Below are 19,741 nucleotides of genomic sequence, written 5' to 3'. Positions count from 1 at the left end.
CCAAGACCACAGTAGGCTAGGCCCTCCCACATCTATCAACAATCTCAACAGCCTGGCGTGGTGGCTCACGCCTTTACTCCCAGCGCTCAGGAGGCAGAGGCCAGCCTGTTCTATATAGGAAGATTCAGGCCAGCTGGGGCTACAGGGAGACCCTGTCTCAACCACTGTCCCCACCCCTCTGTAAAACAAATAAAAAACCCAAAATCAAAAGCCAAAATCAGTCAAAAGAATTTCCAACACACAGGTCCACAGGCCAATCTGACCTGGAAATCCCTCAATTAAGACTCCCTTCTCGAGGACTCTAGGTTGTCTAAGTTAACAGTTAAAGCTAACAGATGGAAAGGACTCAGTTTTGACCCACTTGTCTTTAGATGCTTTGCTTTCAGAGCACAGACTCACCCAAGCCCATGGGCTCTTTTTTTTACCTCATGGGGTACTAAGACACTGGGTGTCTCCGTCCCACTGTGTGGAACCCCGACAGCGGCCCCAGGTCTCATCACTGACAGGGCCACCAGGTAGGACTTAAGAACCCGTGGCTTACTTCTCGGTTACCCAAGGTCTTCGCTGTGTGGCCCCCTTCCTTCCTTGAACTCGTATTTTGTTTTTAATCAGTCACCTAGGTGCTTCTGAAAATAAGTTTGATTTCTCTCTGACCCATCCAAGAAGGAACCGACTTTGCATCTTTTCTTTCGAAATGGGCCATTCTGAACGAATAGAAATCATTTAAGACTTTTCAACCTGCCCACATGGTCCGTGTCTACAAAGAGGAGCAAATGTTGAAAATTGAAACCGAAACGCACACACCAAGGTCTTTCACGAATAGTAAAATTTTCTTACGTGTGTTTATTGGGCTAAGGGACAGATTCAGAAAGGACACAGATAAACCCACCTTTACAGTTCAGATGTGTAACTTGTTGACAATACACATGACAAAAAAAATCAGACTGCGAGGGGGAGGAGGTGAGACTGGTCCCTAGGGGTCCTGTCACTGCAGGTGGCTGCCTGGGGGTCCAGCCTCAGGGTCCAGCCTCAGGGTCCAGCCTCAGGAAGCTTCTTTCCTTCTCTAAGGAGGTTGGTACCAGGCTCCGCACCGCGCACTTTAACACTAAGCTTTGTAGAAAAAGGAAAACGGAAGTACAAATAACTGTCACTGCCGAGTCTTGGTTCCCAGAGAACGCTCGGCTTTCTATGCAGGGGGTGTGGCTCTCTCAAGCCTGGTCCAGCAGTAGGTTATCCACGCCATATTCAACATTCTCCCTTGTTGACATAAAAATATGAAGACCGCCTGGTACACTTCTTCCCCGCTCTCAAAAGTCTACCTGAAAAATACCTGAGTACCTGCAGCACTCTACATGAAGACAGTCACACATCTATCTGTAGGCTTGCATCCTGAAAACAAACCCACTGTGCCAGTCGGAGCTGACCTTTCTGTGGTTTTTTGTGTTTTTTCCAAGTTCAAAGTCTTTGTAAATGAATTTTTAAATAAGAAAATGAAAATAAAACATCCCTTGGTAATCTTGTACCAAACACTCCATTCATGCCCCTGTACCAAAGCACCCCTCCCTCCCTCCCTCCTTCCTTCCTTCCATAGCCCCTCCCTGTAGCCCAGGCTGACCTGGAACTCACATAGAGCCGCCTGCCTCTGTCTCCCAAGCGCTGAGATTAAAGGCCTGTGGCACGATGTCTGGCATGATGCCTGGTTCATCACCTGCCCTTTCTAAGAACCACTCTGCCACCTACAGTGCTGAAAGGTTGCTATCTGGAAGACCAAAAGCAGTCTGGTCTCTGCCTGTTAGCAGACATCCAGATGAGCTCCTCTGACCTCTTACACCATCCCCCATGAACATGAAAAGGGGATGTGGCCAAGATGCTAAGCTGAAGTGTCCACCCAGGGGCCCAACTGGAGAAAAAAATGACAAAAACACACATGACCTTGTTTTCTTTTGTTCTATTGTTTTATGTTGATTTTATTTAGTTTTAACCTAAAAATTTTCATTGTGTCTATTCATTGTGCACAGTCCTATGCTACGCAGAACACTGTAAATGTGCTGTGCACCTAGTGTGTTCCGCATCCTGCTCCCCTTTGCCTCCTCCCTCCGCCCCTTCCCTTCCCTTCACATCCCCAGACTGTTTTACTTTGATTTTCATAACCTATATACATTCCTGATTTTATGTATTCAAATGCCTTTCTTTAAAGATTTTTTTTAGCCTTTTTTATTTGAAGTTTTACATGTCAGTTACACACTACCTAATAACTGCCTATTGGCACTCTGGGTAACTGGAGAGAGCATTCCTTTATAGCAGGTGATCTTCACATTCCATTCAGGGAGGGGGAATGCTGCAGGTATTTAACCAACTGCTGAGAGAAAATTGAACGTTTCTCAACAACACTGTCACTGCCTGTATGCACAGAGTTCATCTAGGAAGGGCACCTCCATTCTTCTTGTGAGATGGTCTGTCTTTGGCAGCCTTTGTCTTAGAGATGTATGATGAATCATCAGCTAATAGGCCGTACTGTTAGACTGTCCCCTTCAGTGTAGGGGGCAAAATACAGCAGATCTAAAATCCCAAAGTAAAGCTATAAGGAGAGAGGAGGTGGAGAAAGGCTTTGCAACCCTTTCCTCCTGAAGGTCGGGAACAATATGAAGATGTGCATCGTTAATGCCTGTCCTGATGATCACACCTGCTGCTTAGAACCTTGGGCGTCACGGCAGAAGAATCACGAGCTGCAGTCAAGCTGGGCTACCAAACAACCAACCGAGGAAAACCACCAAGTAAGAGGCTAGAGGCTCTAACAGAGCCATTAGCCAAGACAAAGAAATGAAGGGCGTCCAGACTGAAAACAGAAGTAAATTCCTTCTGTGCATAGATGACAAGATCATCTATGCAGAAGTCTCACAGAACTCGCTATAAACTATGAGAATGAATGTAGGACATTCTAAGAGAATGGCCGTAGGACAGGAGATCAATGTATAAAAAGTCAGGTTTATTCCCATAGGCTTCCAGTGAGTAATACAAAAATTATTAAACTAAGAAAGCAATTCCACTCAAAATAGCATTAGAAACAGCAGGCATAGCGGCACATGTCTGCCATCTTAGCTCCTAGGAGGCTGGTGTAAAAGGATCTCACGGCCCAAGCCAGGCTGGGCACCCCAGTGAGGCTAAGGCCTTCCAGACACAGTCACACACTGGATCAAGCTGTCAGCACAGGATTCCTTGGAAAATACACTCACACCAATATACGGATATAACAAAAATAGACTTAACATCGACAACAGAAAGGGCTGATGAGCAGTGGAGAATTTCAGCTCTTAAACACCACTGGGGATAGAATATTGTGGAAGTTATAGAAACATTTTGATCTTTCAAGAGTTAACCACAAAATTACCACATGTGCCAGAAGGCTTCAGCTGTCAGTATGACACACCTGGGAAGAGGGAGCTTCAAATGGAGAATTTCCTCTATCAGACTGGCCTGTAGCCATGTCTGTGAGGCACTTTTTGATTGTCGAATGATACGGGTGGACCCAGCCCACTGTGGGTGATACCATACCCCCCGGTAGGTGGTCCTGCGTTGTATAAGAAAGCAGGCTAAGTATGGGCCAGAGGAGCAGGCCAGAAGCAGTGTTCCTCATGGTCTGTGCTCCATTCCCTGCCTCCAGGTCCCTGCCTGCCTTGAGTTCCTACCTTGGCATTTGTTGATGTTGAACTGTGAGCTATGAGCCAAACAAACCCTTCTGTCCCAGGTTGCTTTTGGCCAGTGTTTTACTACAGCAATAGAAAGTTAACTAGGACACCACATGACTCAGCAATCTACTCTGAACTATACCCTAAATCTATGAAGTGTGTCTTCACACACAATCTTGTCCACAAATGTTCCGAGCAGTCTATTTACAACAACCTTAAGGTGGATACAATGCATATGTCCATCAGCGGATATTTATTGATAACCAAAATATAGAATACCCATTAGTCAAAGATTCTCTAGCCACAAAAAAGGAATAGAGTCCTGCCATCTGCTGAAACATGGGTGAACTTTGAAAACATGCCACATGGAAGTGGCCAGGTATAAAAGATATGTCCTATGATTTCATTTCAGTAAGACAAAAATAACATTATGAAGGAAAAACTGCGGGGTCACCACCTGACTCAAATGAAGAGAGTCAACACCATAAAGAATAATGTGGTGCTGAGCAGGTGACTCAAAGCACAAGAGATCTGAGTTCAGATCCAAGTAGCTACGTAAAACGCCAGGGTTGACTGCACCTGTCTGTAACCCCAACGCTGTGGGAGGCAGAGACAGGAACATCGGGCTTGCTGGCACTGGCCTAGCTCCAGGTTCAGTGAGAGACACTGTCTCAAGGGGGTAAGGGAGCGTGTGACAGAGCAGGGCATTGCATGTCCTCCTCTGGCTTCTGTAGCATGTACTGTGTACACACGTGCATACACCACACACACACACACACACACACACACACACACACACACAAGAACAGTGTACATTGGCATTGAAGGACTCCTTGTGTAACAGTTGGCAGACACAGTGATACCTCCAGGTACCCTTGCCTAAGATGTCCCATCTTGTTCTAATGTGAAAACACCAGAGAACCCTACACAGAGAGACGTTCTGCAAACGTCTGGACTCTTCCTTCACCTCACCAAAGCCAAGGAAAGACTGAGTAACAGTTACAGTATTAAGGACGAAGAAAGGAACAGAAGAGCCAACTGCCACATTTGATTTGGAGCTGAGTTTGGAACTATGTTCTTTTTGCCAGAAGAACATTGCTGATATGGCTGGTGGGTGACAATGTGGTCTGAGGGTGAGGTGTCAGGAAAATGTCCTTTGTCTGGTTTATAAAGGGACATTCCAGAGCATTTGGGAAGAGGAGGGGGGGTGAGGGTCTCAGGGGAAGAGGGGGAGTGAGGGCCTCAGGGGAAGAGGGGGCTGGTGAGGGCCTCAGGGGAACAGGGGGCTAGTGAGGGCCTCAGGGGAAGAGGGGGTTGGTGAGGGCCTCAGGGGAAGAGGGGGTTGGTGAGGGCCTCAGGGGAAGAGGGGGTTGGTGAGGGCCTGGGGAACAGGGAGCTGGTGAGGGCCTCAGGGGAAGAGGGGGCTGGTGAGGGCCTCAGGGGAACAGGGGGCTAGTGAGGGCCTCAGGGGAAGAGGGGGTTGGTGAGGGCCTCAGGGGAAGAGGGGGTTGGTGAGGGCCTGGGGAACAGGGAGCTGAAGTTACAGATGGTTGTTAGTCATCATGGGGGTGGTGGGAATCAAACCCGGGTCTTCTGTAAGAACAGTTTGTACTCTTAACTGCTGTGCCATCTGTCCAGCCCTTGGTTATTTCTGAATTCTTAACAAAAATGTCCCCTGCTGGCCTCCAGCCAAGAGAGCTGTCCTGAGCACCATCATGACACTCCACCTGATTTCTCATAGACGCCAGGGCCCCACATTATCCTAACATTTAAAATACAGTTGTTCATCCCCCTCGCTCCCCCACAGAAGCATAAAGCACACTTACTAACAGTGCCTGCAGGTGGTGCTCATGGCCCTATCCCAGCATTCTATAAAGGGGTGAACCAAACCCATGGTCTGATTGAAAAGTAGAAGGCAAGAATTCCTACGTTGAGATTTGAACTTACTACAACCTCCTCTCTCAGCTCCTTTATCTTTATTTTCTTTAACCTCTTGCTGAAGGTCCACTTTCCCTCCATTTTGAGGGTAGGTAGTATGCACAGAAGGGGAACACTAATCACTCTGATACCGATGGAAATCATGGGTATTTTCTTGTGACCTTATAATTGTTGCCAGCGTCCCCAAACACAGTTTTCTTCAACACTATTTTGAAATTAGCACATTGATGTGGAAAGATATTAACATAGATGTGCCTTTTAGAAACTTGGTGAGTATTTTAATATTAGTTTCTTAAGTTCCTCTGCATTATTCTGAGTTCACTGCCAAGGGAGGTTGGTGAAAAGCCAAATTATATGCGACAGCACTGAATGTGTATCCTTGTACATCTACTGTGCCTGGAACCCACTGGAATGAACTCACACCAACAAAAACCAGAGGAGTACCCCAGACTAAGCCCCAAAGTAGCCCTGTGGATGGCTCTTGCTTCTAAACCTAAGCAGCCAGAATGGGGAACTGATAAGTACATGTTCCCAGCTGCTCCTCCCAACCCTCAGGGCAACTCCAGACCAGCTGGATCTGGTTCCATCCCATGCTGACATCCAGAGTCCTCAAAATCTTTGCAAGGTCATTTAAATGAGTTTTTTTTTAACCCCACAAAAAACCAAGAAACAAAAATCCCCACACACCTACTGGTGCCATGACATGTCAGACTGTGAGGAGAGGGCATCCTGACTCCTGGACCTCTCCCTTCTCAGTGAAGAGCTCCAATGAAGGCAGATGTCATGTCCCACACTCACCATAAGGTTTCCAAGCAAAAGGCCACAGTCATTTAAATGAGTTTTTTTTTAACCCCACAAAAAACCAAGAAACAAAAATCCCCACACACCTACTGGTGCCATGACATGTCAGACTGTGAGGAGAGGGCATCCTGACTCCTGGACCTCTCCCTTCTCAGTGAAGAGCTCCAACGAAGGCAGGTGTCATGTCCCACACTCACCATAAGGTTTCCAAGCAAAAGGCCACGCCCCCGACCCGCTGGAGAGAAGGTCTTTGGGGAGCTCGCTGTGCTGTCCTTCTCCTCTCCTTTGCCACCGAATCAAGCTTTCCGCCTATTGCTTGTCAATATACTGAGTAGGAAAAGAACCTGCAGATCTGGAAATCCAAGGGCCCTTTGGAAAATTCCAAGACACTGAGGACCAAATAAAAAGGGAGGCTGGGAATCAACTCACAGCTGCTCACCAAACTCACGAAGTCGGCGTTATCACGAAAAGATGATTGTGCTCCAGGAGCAACCCTGCAGCTCGAGCACCTTCCACCAGGAAAGCAAGGCCCCAGGCAGGGCAGCTGGGACCCCTGGACCCAGAATCCTGTCCCCAAGTCACTCTCTCCAGCCTTTGGGCTGATACAGGACTTCGTCGTGTCTCTCAAATTTCTAATCACTATGGAAAGTCAGAAGACAAGTTCTTTACAGTATCAGTCAGTGAATTTGGGTGGTGGTAGGAAAAGATGCTGCGGACCCCTAACACAGAATGCTGGTGCAGTTGGGGACAACAAAACCCAAACAGGCCAAGGAACAGATCTCTGCAGTGTCACACTAGGGCCCTGACAGTCCCAGCTCCTCTGTCCCTGTCACCTAAGCCTGTTCTCTTAAAGCTTTCAAGGCTGGTGTCCAGCCTGACAGACAGACCTGAGGGGTGAGCAGGTAATCACAGGGCGTGACTGAAACCCGCCCTGGCTAAAGAAAAGATGTTGGAAAAATGGAGTCTGTCCAGTGCGTGGAAGGGAAAAGAAAGCGGAAAGAGGCTAGTGGATACGTGGGAACACGCACAGCGTTTTCAAGGTTTAGAGAGTGCAGGTGCAGCCAGCATTTAAAACGTTCCAAAAACATTCTGAATTATGAGGGTCAGGCAGGAGGAAATGCAAAAATAAGATAAAGATTTTAAAGGGAAAATAAAAATAAAGAAAATGCCATATAGTCATAATGACGCAGCTGGATCAAATGCATCTATATAGATGATATAGATCTCAAAGTGGGCGAAATACCGGGACCTAGTCATGTATTTCCACAGGAAAACAGATTGAAATGTCTCCGAAAGATAAGGTTTAAAGGCTGTCCAAAATATCCCAGAGGATCGAGTGTGTGTGGGTAAACACACACACACACACACACACACACGCACGCACGCACACACACGCACACACAGACGCACGCACACACACAGACGCACGCACACGCACGCACGCACGCACACACACACACACACACACACACACTCAGAGGCTGTTGTATGAATAGGAGAAAGTGAGCTAAAAGTAAAAATTAAAAGTCTTTACAATGGAAAAGGCTGATAAATTTGCAAAATCAAAATAAGTTTACTCAAGATATACTTTCCCAAATCTTTTTGAAATTAAAAAATCAGAATAGTCAAAAGACGCAAAAAATGAATAGAAATAACAATGAAAATACTAGTCTAATTATGAGCATTTAACATGGCATATATAAAAACGAGGTTTACAAAGTCTGCATAAAGTGACGTGAATTCAGCATCCCCCTAGCTGAACCCCGTTCTGCACCTTGGAAATAAGGGACAGACCTTTGCTGACACCCATGAAGGAGCCCGTGTTGCCGCTCATGAGAGCAAACTCAGCCATGTCTATGTTAAAATATTCAGATAAGCGCTCACACATTTAAACTGCTGCTTATTTTCAGTTCTCTTAAAAATTGTTAACCAGCGCTGCATCAATAAACACATTGTATTCCAGATCCAAATTGCTGCCTGTTGTAATCATCCACCACGAGTCTCCAGGCACTTTGGTGGATGTCTGGGAAAGGACTGTGATGGAGAGTCTCAGTGACAACAGTACCGAGTAAATTTCATTGTGGGCCACACTGTCCAGTTTCCCTCAAAGCAGCATCAAACCATTTCTACCAGCCCTTTGCTAAGTGCTTGCTTTAAGACACGCCTTTCCTGTTTCTATAGTTTTCAATCTGTCCACTCAAATCATCTAGGCTCGTTCAGAACGATGACTTTACTGTTGTTCAAGTGCATTCTTTAATTCCCCTCCATTTTCAGTGAAAGTCTTACTGTTTATTGAAAACATGAGATGCCAAGCTGTGTGCTGACCGACACACAAATCACGGTTCCCTGCTGCCACCACATGAGCTGTAGGACACCATCCACGGCCGATTCCTGCCCTGGCACCTGGACATCAGCCTCTCTGCATCACTTCAGTACTTTAATTCTTCTCCGCGTGTCTTTTCTCTTCCCCGGCAAACCTCACACATAGCATCAGCTCCTAAGCGATTGTCTCCACCCTCCAAATCGAACAGCAAACAGCCACGGCAGCAAACGCTCTTTCAGTCCACATTTCTCTGACCTTACAGGAACGCCTGTCTCCGTGTTTCTGCCTCCTCCCGTCATATTTAATTTTGTCCCTTTTTCCCTCCACAAATAAAACAACAGAAAATTGCGCAAAACAAATATTCGGCTCAATAGTAGTAGTAAACACTCTTAAAGTGCGAGGACCCGATTTCAACTCCTTGAACCTATGTAAAAATGCCAGGCACAGGCTTATAATCCCAGCATGGGGGGTCAGAGGGGTGGGGAGACAGGATCACTGCGGCTCCCTGGCCAGCCAGTCTAGCCCATCGGCGAGCAAGCTCCAGACCAATGACGGACATGTCCCTAAGGAGGTGGGCAGTGTGTACGGACAATGCCCGAGGCTGTCTTTGGTTTCCACGCATGCAAACACATGCACACAAACCCAGACACACATTTGCACCTCCCACACATGCGTGAGAAACTAGAAGGCACACAGTGGCACAGTGTGTCTATATCTCTCTTTTGGTAATATCAACGGCTGTTGGTATTCCCACGTGTCCCCTCCTTCAGTGGGGGTTACAAAACAAGGCTACATCACAACCGCCAATTCTTGCTTTTGTATGAGCTGGAATAATCCAGGGTCATGTCCCCTCCTTTTACTCACCACTTACAGCTCATGTATGAAAGGCAAAAGTCCAGATTCTCTTTGAACACACCGTAATGGGCCCCTGCCTCCATCACACATTTGAAAGTAATTTTTGCCAGGGCCGTCTTTACAACAGCTAACCCACTAGCAATTCTTGATCTTATGCAATTTAAGCCCTAGGCAGCACCTCTCATGAATCTGCTTTTCCTTTGCCTCAGCGGGCCACATTTTCCAGCTCTTACTGTTCTTCAGACTGCCCTGCACCACCACCACCCTCCTCCTCTTCCTCCTCCTCCTCCCTCCTCTCCTCCTTCTCTTCTTCCTCCTCCTCCTCTTTCTGCTCCTCCTCTTCCTTTCCCCCCCTCCTTCTCCATTCAGTTTTTGAGATGCCCAGCTTCCCCATTTTATATACCAGCCTGGATATCTCCCCAGAATTTCAGAGCTGTGTACTACCCACGGGGCTGTGTGGCATTTCCAAGTGATGCTGTTTCCTATTTAGCATGGTCCCCCCTTCCCAGATCTGTACCCCTCATTCTCCAGCTCAGTGATTCATCCTCAACCACCACCCCATCTCCAGTTTCAAAAACCATTCTTAATCCAAGAACTTCTCACCTTCAGAGCCGTGTGCTTTGTGCGTTTTTGCTTTCTTTAGCCCAGTCCTGAATTTCTCCTTTAGCAAATATAAGATAGAAAATTACGCATGTGACATTGATGCCTGACATCAGGAAGAAGATTTTATGCCAAGAAAATTCTGGATCCTGAAGGATTAAAATGCAAAGTAAGTGTGAGCGATTTGTCTTGGCTTTGTGTCTTACAACATTTAAAAGATAGTACTAAAATAATACATACACTCATCCGGTCATGCCAGAGTGAAAATGTGCTCATAAATGGCCCAGAAACCATCATTCCACTCCACGTAGACAATTGCTTTTAGATTCCAGCTGTATAAACATTTATCTAAAATTCTATTTTTACCAGATATTAATATATCAGTTTCTTATAGTTCCTGACTAGTTAATACATCTTTTTTCTCACTCTGATACATTTATTTCAAAACTTCCTGTCTCTTTCAAGATACCTTACACAGCCAACAGTGTGTTGCCACCAGCATGTGCATAGACAGGTATGTAAGGAGAAAGTGTTTTTATGTACCGTGATTATTATTTTTTTAGACCCCCCTCTTATTTCCTATTTCCCATGGCAGTATTCAAACACTGTTTAAGAAAAAACATTCCAGGCTTTTCTCTTCAAGGCCTGCATGGTGTTGGGCGTGGCGACACACACCTGCAGTCTCGGGAGGCAGGAAGACCATGGTGAGAGGTCAGCCTGGTCTACTCTACAAGTTCTAGGTCAGCCAGGGCTGCATAGTGAGGCCCTGTCTCAAACAACCACACACACACACACACACACACACACACACACACACACATACACACGCACACACACGCGCACACGCACACGCACGCGCACACACACACGCGCGCACACACACATGCACACACACACATACACACACCCTGCACACACGCACACACACACGCACACACACGCGCACACACACGCGCGCACACACACATGCACACACACACACATACACACACACGCACACGCACACACACCCTGTGTTATTTTTAGCCCTTTTTGAATATATGCCAATTGAATAAAAACATTATTCCTACAAAAATAACTAAGGATTTTGATTGAGATTGCATTGAACCAACCAGCAGGCCATATAATGGAATTAGAAGGCAGTTTATAATTTTAAGTCTTTTAATACAAGCAAATGATTAGATTTAGCTACATTTTCCCAAAAATGATCTCACAGTTTTCTTCATAGATACATAAACCATTAAGTTTATGTTCAGATAGATAATTTTATTGTAGTGTTGCAAATGATATGCTAAAAGTTATTTTCATGTCCCTTATTCAGATACTTAGAAAAACTGATAGGGACCACTGGCTTATACTATTTATAGATTTATACTGCATCTGAAATCTTGCCGAACTCTATTTAATTCCCATATTTTTTCTGTAGTTGTTTTATAACTCTGCCTGCATATTTCCTTCTCTCCTTTTTCTTTTTTAAAATACTCTATTTATTGTTTTTGTTTTAAGTATACAAGTGTATTGCCTGCCCGCATGCAAGTATATGCATAGCATGCAGTGCCTCAAAGGTCAGAAGAGGGCGTTGGATCCCTTGGAACTAGAGTTAAGGACAGTTGTTAACTGCCATGTGGGTACTGGGAATTGAACCCAAGTCCTCTGAAAGAGCAGCCAGTGCTCTTAATGCTGAGCATTTCCCCCTTTTCCATGTACTCACTAGAACACAGAACAAAGTTAAGAGAGGTCACTGCACCTTTCTCTTGCCAGAGGGAAAGTATCTCAACTGCACTGACCTGTATGATATTTGCTGCAGAGACTTCCAAGTTACTCTTTTAAAATTATTTATTATTTATGTGTATGTGCATGGATGTGCACCAGGTGCTTGCAGGAGCCCAAGAAGGCCAGAAGGCAGCGTCAGATCCTTGGAGATACAAGTGCTTGTGAACCATCTGATGTGGGAGCTTGCTCTCAGGAGCACTGAGCGCTCCTGGCCACTGAGCCATCTCTTCAGGTCCCCAAGGGATGGCCAATTTCCAACTCAACCTCATTTCTTAGATGTAGGCCCATCTTTCCCTGACCTAGAACTGGAACTGCAGTGTTTAAGCCCCATGCTCTCTGACTGTGAGACACTCTGTATAATGTCTCTGTCTCACTGTCTGTTTATTCCAGGAAGAAGTGTTACTCTGTGAAAACTACTCGCATGGTGGAATAACATCTATGAACTCTTTAAAAACACTTGTACATTTATTTATTTATTGTGTATGCGTGTATATGTCCGCATAGATACATGTCATAGCACACACGTGGAGGTCAGAGGATGTGAATTACAGGACAGTCGGGTCTCTTCTTCCACCACGTGAGAGCTCAAACTTGGGTGGTCAGGCTTGGTGGCAAGCGCCTTTATTCACCAAGCCATCTCCTTTTAGGTGTATATGATCTCATGAATTCTTTCTGTAGTGTCACATCTCTGATGTTTTCATGTATAAATATAAAACATTTGCACAAAGAACAAATCTATGTCTTGTCAATAGGAGAATGGAGTTAAATGATTGAGCTTGCTAATGCACAGTGTATTTTTAAATTTCAAAATACGCATGGGTTTTTATAATTGCCTTTTTTGGGTCTGTGGGTTGAGAAGACGTACTGTGTGGAGTTTCACTGTCATAATCAGTGCACTTTATGTTTATAGCATAGTATGTAGCCAATTTTTGTACATTCTAAAATTGTAATCTGCAATTCCAGAAAGTTTTCCAGGGACAGATTCTTGATGCTATGTTTACCTGGACGTGCTTTTTTTTTCCACTTCTTGGAGGCTGGTTTAGAGACCCAGCACTCCGGAAGCCCTCGGATTATGGGTTCATATTTTCTGCCACCAGAAAGGACCCCAAGCAGATTACTAAGGCTGCGTCACGTCCGGTCACCTTCTTCTCTGGGTGCGACTCATGGAAATGCTCAGTCTAATGCGTTTTGTTTATCAAGGTCCTCAGCTTTCAACCCAACTCAGAAGCCCGCATCCCCACAGAAGAACCCCAAGTTATTTTTGCTCAGTTCTTTGAGTTCCGGCCTCTCCCAGAGAACACTGCTTTTGGCTTCCATGTCTTTAAGTTTGCCAAAGTTTCACAGAAGACTCATTTTCTATTCTGCTGCCTTTACAACTGTGTATATTAAGAAAATTGGCTCAAACTACTCACTCTGCCGTTACTGGAGGAAGAATCCTTCCTAGTCCTGTTTTTAGCTGTATTAAATCTGCTATTTTAATTTTAATTTTTATATTATTTTTGTCTTTTTGGTTGTGAGCCTGAGCCTTTAACGGCTGCACCAGCTCTCCAGCCCAATTTTTATCTTTTCAATTGCAAGGGGATAAGTTAGATTCCTTGTTGTATGTTCTGTTTCTTGTAGAGCCAATCCTGTCTTTTACTTCTTTGAACATGTGTGTTCAGTTTTCCAAGATCTTTGAGGTTCTGATTCCGTTTTTTTTCATTTCTTGTAACTAACATTTCTTTAGGTGCTCTACAATTTTTTATTTTGAAATCGTGTTTACTGAACCCCTGTGGACCATCAGTGAAGGGTGCGTCTCAGAAAACCTTCGTTGACTGCCTCCTCCTTCGAAAGCAATTCTTGTCTTGTGGCACTGAAAATACGTGGTTTGAATGTGGACCTCAAACCCATGTGAACGTTGGTTTATGGTTTGACATCCTCAGAGGAGACTTTCCTTGATGCTACCCTCCCCTCCCTCACATCGAGGTGGAGGCAGGCAAGGCTCCTCACTGGACAGAGACAACTTTGGAGAGTTAGTAGAATCAAGTTCTCACATGTCTGAGACATTAGCTCGGCTGACAGTAGTTGGAGAGCAGCACAGCACAGTCAAGAGAGCTCCATGGAAGGACAGCGTGTGGCTGGCTCAATGCCCAGGGGAAAAGAGATGCTGGTCTTGGCTGTGCCTGCTGTAGTGAGGCCACTTCTCCTACCAGGGAACGTCCATGGTTCTGGTCACGTGCTCTGCCTTTCTGATGCCATAAGAGGGTAGAACAGGATTGTGGGACGCTCTCTCTATGGGAAATGTGGCCACAGCAAGTACAGACTACTTCTCTTTGGCCAAAGCTGTGCGATGGGGTTCATTTGGAGGAATTATCTACACATTATGAGTTCTCTACTTGTGAGCTTTCCTTGTGAGCTTACCTCCAAATAAACCAAGCTTCATGAGTCACGTAGACCCGGTGGTATTAACAGGGGATCAGCCAGGGGGTTAAGGGCACTTTTGTAGTTCTTCCTCCAATATTAGGAAGGAGTCTGCACGTGCGTGCTGACAGTGGCTTAGGGGGCACACCTTGCGCGTGGCTTGTTTGTTCCTTGTTAACTGTCTAGCCCAGGTGGTGCCTGGAGGAGCATAGGGTTGGCACCAGTGGAAACTTTAGACTCAGCACCCTAAAAGGGACAGCCTAGGTTGCTAGAGAATGAACAAAGAGTGCAAGGGGTAATGAGAGGTGCAGACATTGCAAGTCTCAGAAAGGTGGCTGCCATGTGGCCTGGGCAAAGACTGAGCTCTGGGATGACTTACTGCCTTTGTCCCTCCCTGTAAAACCTGCTGGCTGCAGGGGAGATGTGAAGGTGGTTTCTCCTAGGTATTAACCTGCATCCTCCTCAGATCACCAGCCTTCTGAATAAAGGGCCATTTAAGGACGCAATTCCTGCTCTACCAATGGCCTCTGTGCTCGTGGACAGCGCAGGCTCCAGCATTTTGGCTATAGGATGTGGGTGCAGTCCCACCTTCTTTTTCTGGTAACTTAAGGCATTCCTCATGTCTTCTGTTTGTCCCTTGACCAAGTGGCCTCTATGGTTGGTCCCCTCTCTGGAGTCTTTCATTTTTTTGTCTCTGAAGTTTTCCCTTTGTTTATTTTTCGAGATAATGTGCGTGCTTTAAAATGATTTCTTCTTCTTATTTATTGTGTGTATGTGCAGGATGGGGGGGCATGTATGTGCCACGGCATGCATGTGGAGGTCAGAAGACAACTCCATAGAGTTGGTTTTCTCCTTCCACCCCCGGGACTGAACTCAGGCTGTCAGGCTTGTGCAGTAACTGGCTAAGTCATCTCATCAGCTTGAGGCATGTATGTCCACTAATAGTTAAAGTTGGCAGAGTGTTTCAATTATGCTCACTAAGGGGACTTCAAGTAACTTCATGATGTTTGCTAAAGTAGTGTCTGTCTTCATAGGAGTGAAACTATAGTCAGCCTTTAGCGCTGTGTTCCCTTGCCATAACTCCTACTGACAAAACTATCTTGTGATTTCCCATACCACTCAGTCAAATCCTGTTTAGACAAAGCCACATATTCATTGTGAAAAGCAGAGATCCATTGTCTTTCCAACAATTAATGACTGAAGAGTGAAGAATTCCCAGCACAAATATTTGACATACAGAGAGAAAGGATACATGGTCTGTAGATTTAGAGGGCTGCCTAATTTCACCAAACTTGTTTTCAAATGGCACAGAACCCCTAATTCACCTGCTACCAGCACCTCTTCCCAATGTGTGTGTGTGTGTGTGTGTGTGTGTGTGTCTGTCTGTCTGTCTGTGCCTGTCTTTCTTTATGTAATTAATACTAGGAAAATAACTGTGTATGTCTGCATTCTACCTACCTGACTAAGGATCAATCCAGTTACAGTTGAAGAAATTAGGCCTCCTATCATTCCAACTAATGCTGTAATTGCTTTAAGAAATCCATAATATCTGAAAAAAGAAAGAGCACACAGCTGTCAACGTAGTACAAATGCTTCAGGTCAAGCCGCCCAACCAACCAGGTTTAAGGGAGAGAACTTCAGATTCCACAACCTACCGTTCCCAAGGCTCAAATTCATTAACATGGCAACAAACCTACCACATGAGCTGCGTCTGGTTGTTCCACACAGTGTCAGAAGGTTGACATTAGCAGTAAAGAATGTAAGACATCGAAAAGTGGGAGCATATTTAGAGTGAAACCCAGTCGTGTTAGGAAACGGGTAAGTACAGTGGAGAGATTAAGGTGACGTGTTGCTGATGGGAATTGGTTTAAGATTAATTAAAAGAAAACTGAAGGGCTGATCCAGGGACACAGTTCCAGGGTCACTGACCTTAAGGATTGTTGCCAAGCCTCAGGTGAGGAATGAAAAGCCTGTTGATAAGCAGCTTGGACCAGCGGGTCCTGGTTTTTCAAGTCAACCTCAGCAGGAAGTGAGCAAACTTTGCAGTATGGAAACTACAGAGAACAGACCAAGAAGAGGGCGAGTCCTCGGACCACGAGGAAGGGCCCAATCAGTGTCTAGTCAAGAACCGTCTGTTCCAGGCCTGAGAGCCGTGGGTTTTCAGTCCAGCCGATGTCAGAGTTTCTGTTTTCCCAGACCGTTTCTACTTCTCCTTTACGTGTTGAATGTGGGAGAGGCGTGGAGCCGGTGAGCCCACCAGCTCCTGCTCAGAGAAGAGTTCCAACTGGACCCTAAATATCGAACTGCAGTGGTCCCAGGTCGGAATTTTGAACCAGCTCCCTTGTTCACGTAGCAACGGAACCTTGGAGTTTGGTTGAGAACTGGAGGCAGTGAGGACTTTTCTGAATACTTGGGACTTTTGCCTCTACGAGCTCCATAAAATTATTAGGTTTTATATATTTTTATATATTTCTTGATTCATAATATTTTACTTTTCTTTTTTAATTTAAACTTTTTTAATAATTTTAATGTCAAGCAATACATTTTATAATATTTAGAGCCCCTCCCCATGTGCATTCCCCTTATAGCCCCACCCTGCTGGATTTTTATGTACTCTGTCATATATGTTGAGGCTTTGGTATAAGGACAAATACTTTAACATTATGTATTTAGTTATTTTCTTTTACCTTAAAGGCTATATTTTGTCTTCTTAAAATTAATAAAAACACTTTTGTGGGTCCTTAAAAAGTATTTAAGGTCCAATGCAACATCAGAACAGGCTCATGGAGCAAATTAGAGAGCCCAGAAATAAGCCTAGATATTTATGGCAAAATTGTTTTTTAACAAAAGTACCAAGAACAGAAAAAGGGAGAGGAAAAGAAGTGTTGGAGCAAATGGATATCCATGTCTACAAAAGGAACTGTACTTTTATCTCTGAAAATATGCAACATGGCAACTCAAAGGCAATTGAAGACCAAAACCACGACTTCAGATTCTAAAGCTACAAGAAGAAAACACCTTGAAAAACTCCAGGACATTGGTCTGGACAATGATTTTTTGGGATATCACACACACACACACACACACGAACAAAAGAAGAATGGAGTTCTATCAAACTCTAAATCTGCACAGGAAGGAAATGTCAACAGAGCAAAGAAACAACCTAAGTAGTGGGGAAAAATCCCAGACCCTTTGATAAGGGATTATTACTCAAAATATGTAAGAAATAAACTCAACATCAAGAAAATCATCTAATTAAAAATGTGCAAAGCACCTGAATAAACATTTTTCAAAAGAAGACCTACAAATGGCCAACAGATACATGAGCAATTGCTCAATATTACCCACTGACCAGGAGATGCAGATTAAAGCCAGAGAGAGACATTACCTTGCACCAATGAGGGCGGCTGCTGTAAAGAAGATGAGAGATCAGTGTCGTTGAGGCGGCAGAACTGTGCATTGGTATAGCCACTGTAGGAAACAGTATGGAGGCTCCTCAGGATGTTTAAAATAGACCCACCAGGTGACCCAGCACTCTTACTATTAGGCACATATCCAAAGGAAACTCAGTATGTCAACCAGATGCCTGCTTATCCCGTTAGCACCACGGTATTCACAATAGACAAGTTACAGAAACAAAAAATTAAGTGTCCATCAAGGGCTAAGTGGATGAAGAATGTGTGGTCTATATGCACAGCAGAAAGCTATTTAGCCTTTAAAAACAAGGGAATCCTGGGGGTGATATAAATATAGTGCTCACACATGAAATTGTCAAAAAGTTAAAGAAAAAGGAAATCATGTTGCTTTGGACAACATGGAAGAACTCGGAGGGCATTATATTGAGTAAAATATGCTGGCCACAGAAAGTCAAATACCACAGGATCCCACGTACATGTGGAATCTACAAACCTAGTGTGGGGCTTCATACTTTTGGTCCCAGCATTCAGGAGTCAGAGGCAGGTGGATCTCTGTGAGTTCCAGGCCAGCCTGGTCTATGTAACAAGTTCCAGCCACATACATGCAGACAATACACTCATACGCATAAAATAAAAATAATAAATAAAAATATTTTTTAAAAAATACAAAGTTTCACAGTAGGTCATACCAAGATCTAGACAGGCCAACTAGACTCCAGTGGATGAATTTGCACACAAAGGACATCTGGTACAAATGCTTGACTGGATAGGACTTAACATGTATATTGGAATACATGCGGTCTGGTGGGGGGCAGGGGTGGGAAGGCCTGGATGGGGGAGGGGATCTAAATTTGATTAAGAACTGTTGTATGAAATGTACAAAAGCTCAATAAATTTTTTTTTTTAAGATACCAAGTTTGGGCAAAGACCAAATGCTCTCAGATAAACCCATGGAGACCCCACCAGATGGACTTGAACCAGTGTCCAGTCTACAAAGAGGAGGGTCAACACAGAGGAAACATTTCCTTCATGCTTCCAAGTGAAGCCAACCATGGTCGAGCAGGACCTTTGATTTATCTTCACATAAATGGAACTGGTAAAAGAAAGGAGCCAGGGGCTCCTCCCAAGCCCATGTGACCCCTGAGGAACCGATCCTCAAATGACCTTAAGAGTAAAAATAAATTGGTTTATCTGGGCCAATTGTATGGTCTTAAACACCCAAAAGGAAAGTATAACCAAAGATTAATGAGGTCAATAAAAAAATTTAAGAGTTCATATGTATAGACAAAAGCTAAATACAACACAAGAAACAATGTCAGACAGGTGATACCTTTCTTTGAGTTATTGGCCAGGGTGGCCCAAAAGACTCCCAGACAGTAACCCAGCATAGAAGTGGGAAACTGAACAGCAGATCCCAATCTTATCTAAAGAAATATGGACAACTGATTGCTGCTAGACAAGGAACAGCCGATCTTCCTAAAACAAGGATCCCTAGATAGGCTGACTAGATTCAGCAGTCGGACAAGCACTGGGGAATGGCTGGGGGTGCCGACAACACAGTGGACAGTAACAGGGATGACAGAGTATATGGGCTCCAGTGTGTGTGTGGGTGATATGGGAGGGTGCCATTTGGGAAGTGCATTTGGGAAGTGGGTATATAGATGAATAAGATTGTTCGAGATGCACACACACACACACACACACACACACACACAAATCAACAAATTAAAAAAGAAGACATATTTGAGGAGGAAGCATAAAAATGTACTTCCTGTTAAATAGTAGAGGTAATGAACATTACCAATGAAATCTACGTGATGACTTTATATCCATACTCAGGTACTAAGAATCCGAGTGTAACTGACTGTGACTAGTAATGATCAGATATATAGAGATTAGAAATGCATGTGCAAACATCTTAATGTCAATTTGTATTAAAAATGAATTTT

The 19,741-nt window shown here is 44.6% G+C and overlaps 2 protein-coding genes across 3 annotated transcripts in view; one reads left to right on the top strand and one right to left on the bottom strand.

Moving 5' to 3' along the window:
* Window positions 1-19,741, top strand: part of LOC103733126 (histone H2B type 1-A) — a 352,787-nt gene that overhangs the window by 49,084 nt on the left and 283,962 nt on the right. The gene's annotated exons all lie outside the window — the stretch shown is intronic.
* Window positions 192-19,741, bottom strand: part of Slc17a1 (solute carrier family 17 member 1) — a 38,736-nt gene continuing 19,186 nt past the window's right edge. Inside the window, exons 11-13 of the mRNA XM_008831891.2 lie at window positions 15,835-15,925; window positions 10,207-10,352; window positions 192-1,110 (exon numbers count right to left, since the gene is read on the bottom strand). Coding sequence (XP_008830113.1) covers window positions 10,209-10,352; window positions 15,835-15,925 — 235 coding nt within the window. The 3' untranslated portion in view covers window positions 192-1,110; window positions 10,207-10,208. The remainder of the gene's footprint in view (window positions 1,111-10,206; window positions 10,353-15,834; window positions 15,926-19,741) is intronic.

Source organism: Nannospalax galili, unplaced genomic scaffold (genome assembly GCF_000622305.1).
Source record: "Nannospalax galili isolate Female #2095 unplaced genomic scaffold, S.galili_v1.0 scaffold456, whole genome shotgun sequence".
NCBI lineage: Eukaryota > Metazoa > Chordata > Mammalia > Rodentia > Spalacidae > Nannospalax > Nannospalax galili.
Note: the sequence above shows the minus strand (reverse complement) of the source record. Positions and strands in the feature narration are given on the sequence as shown.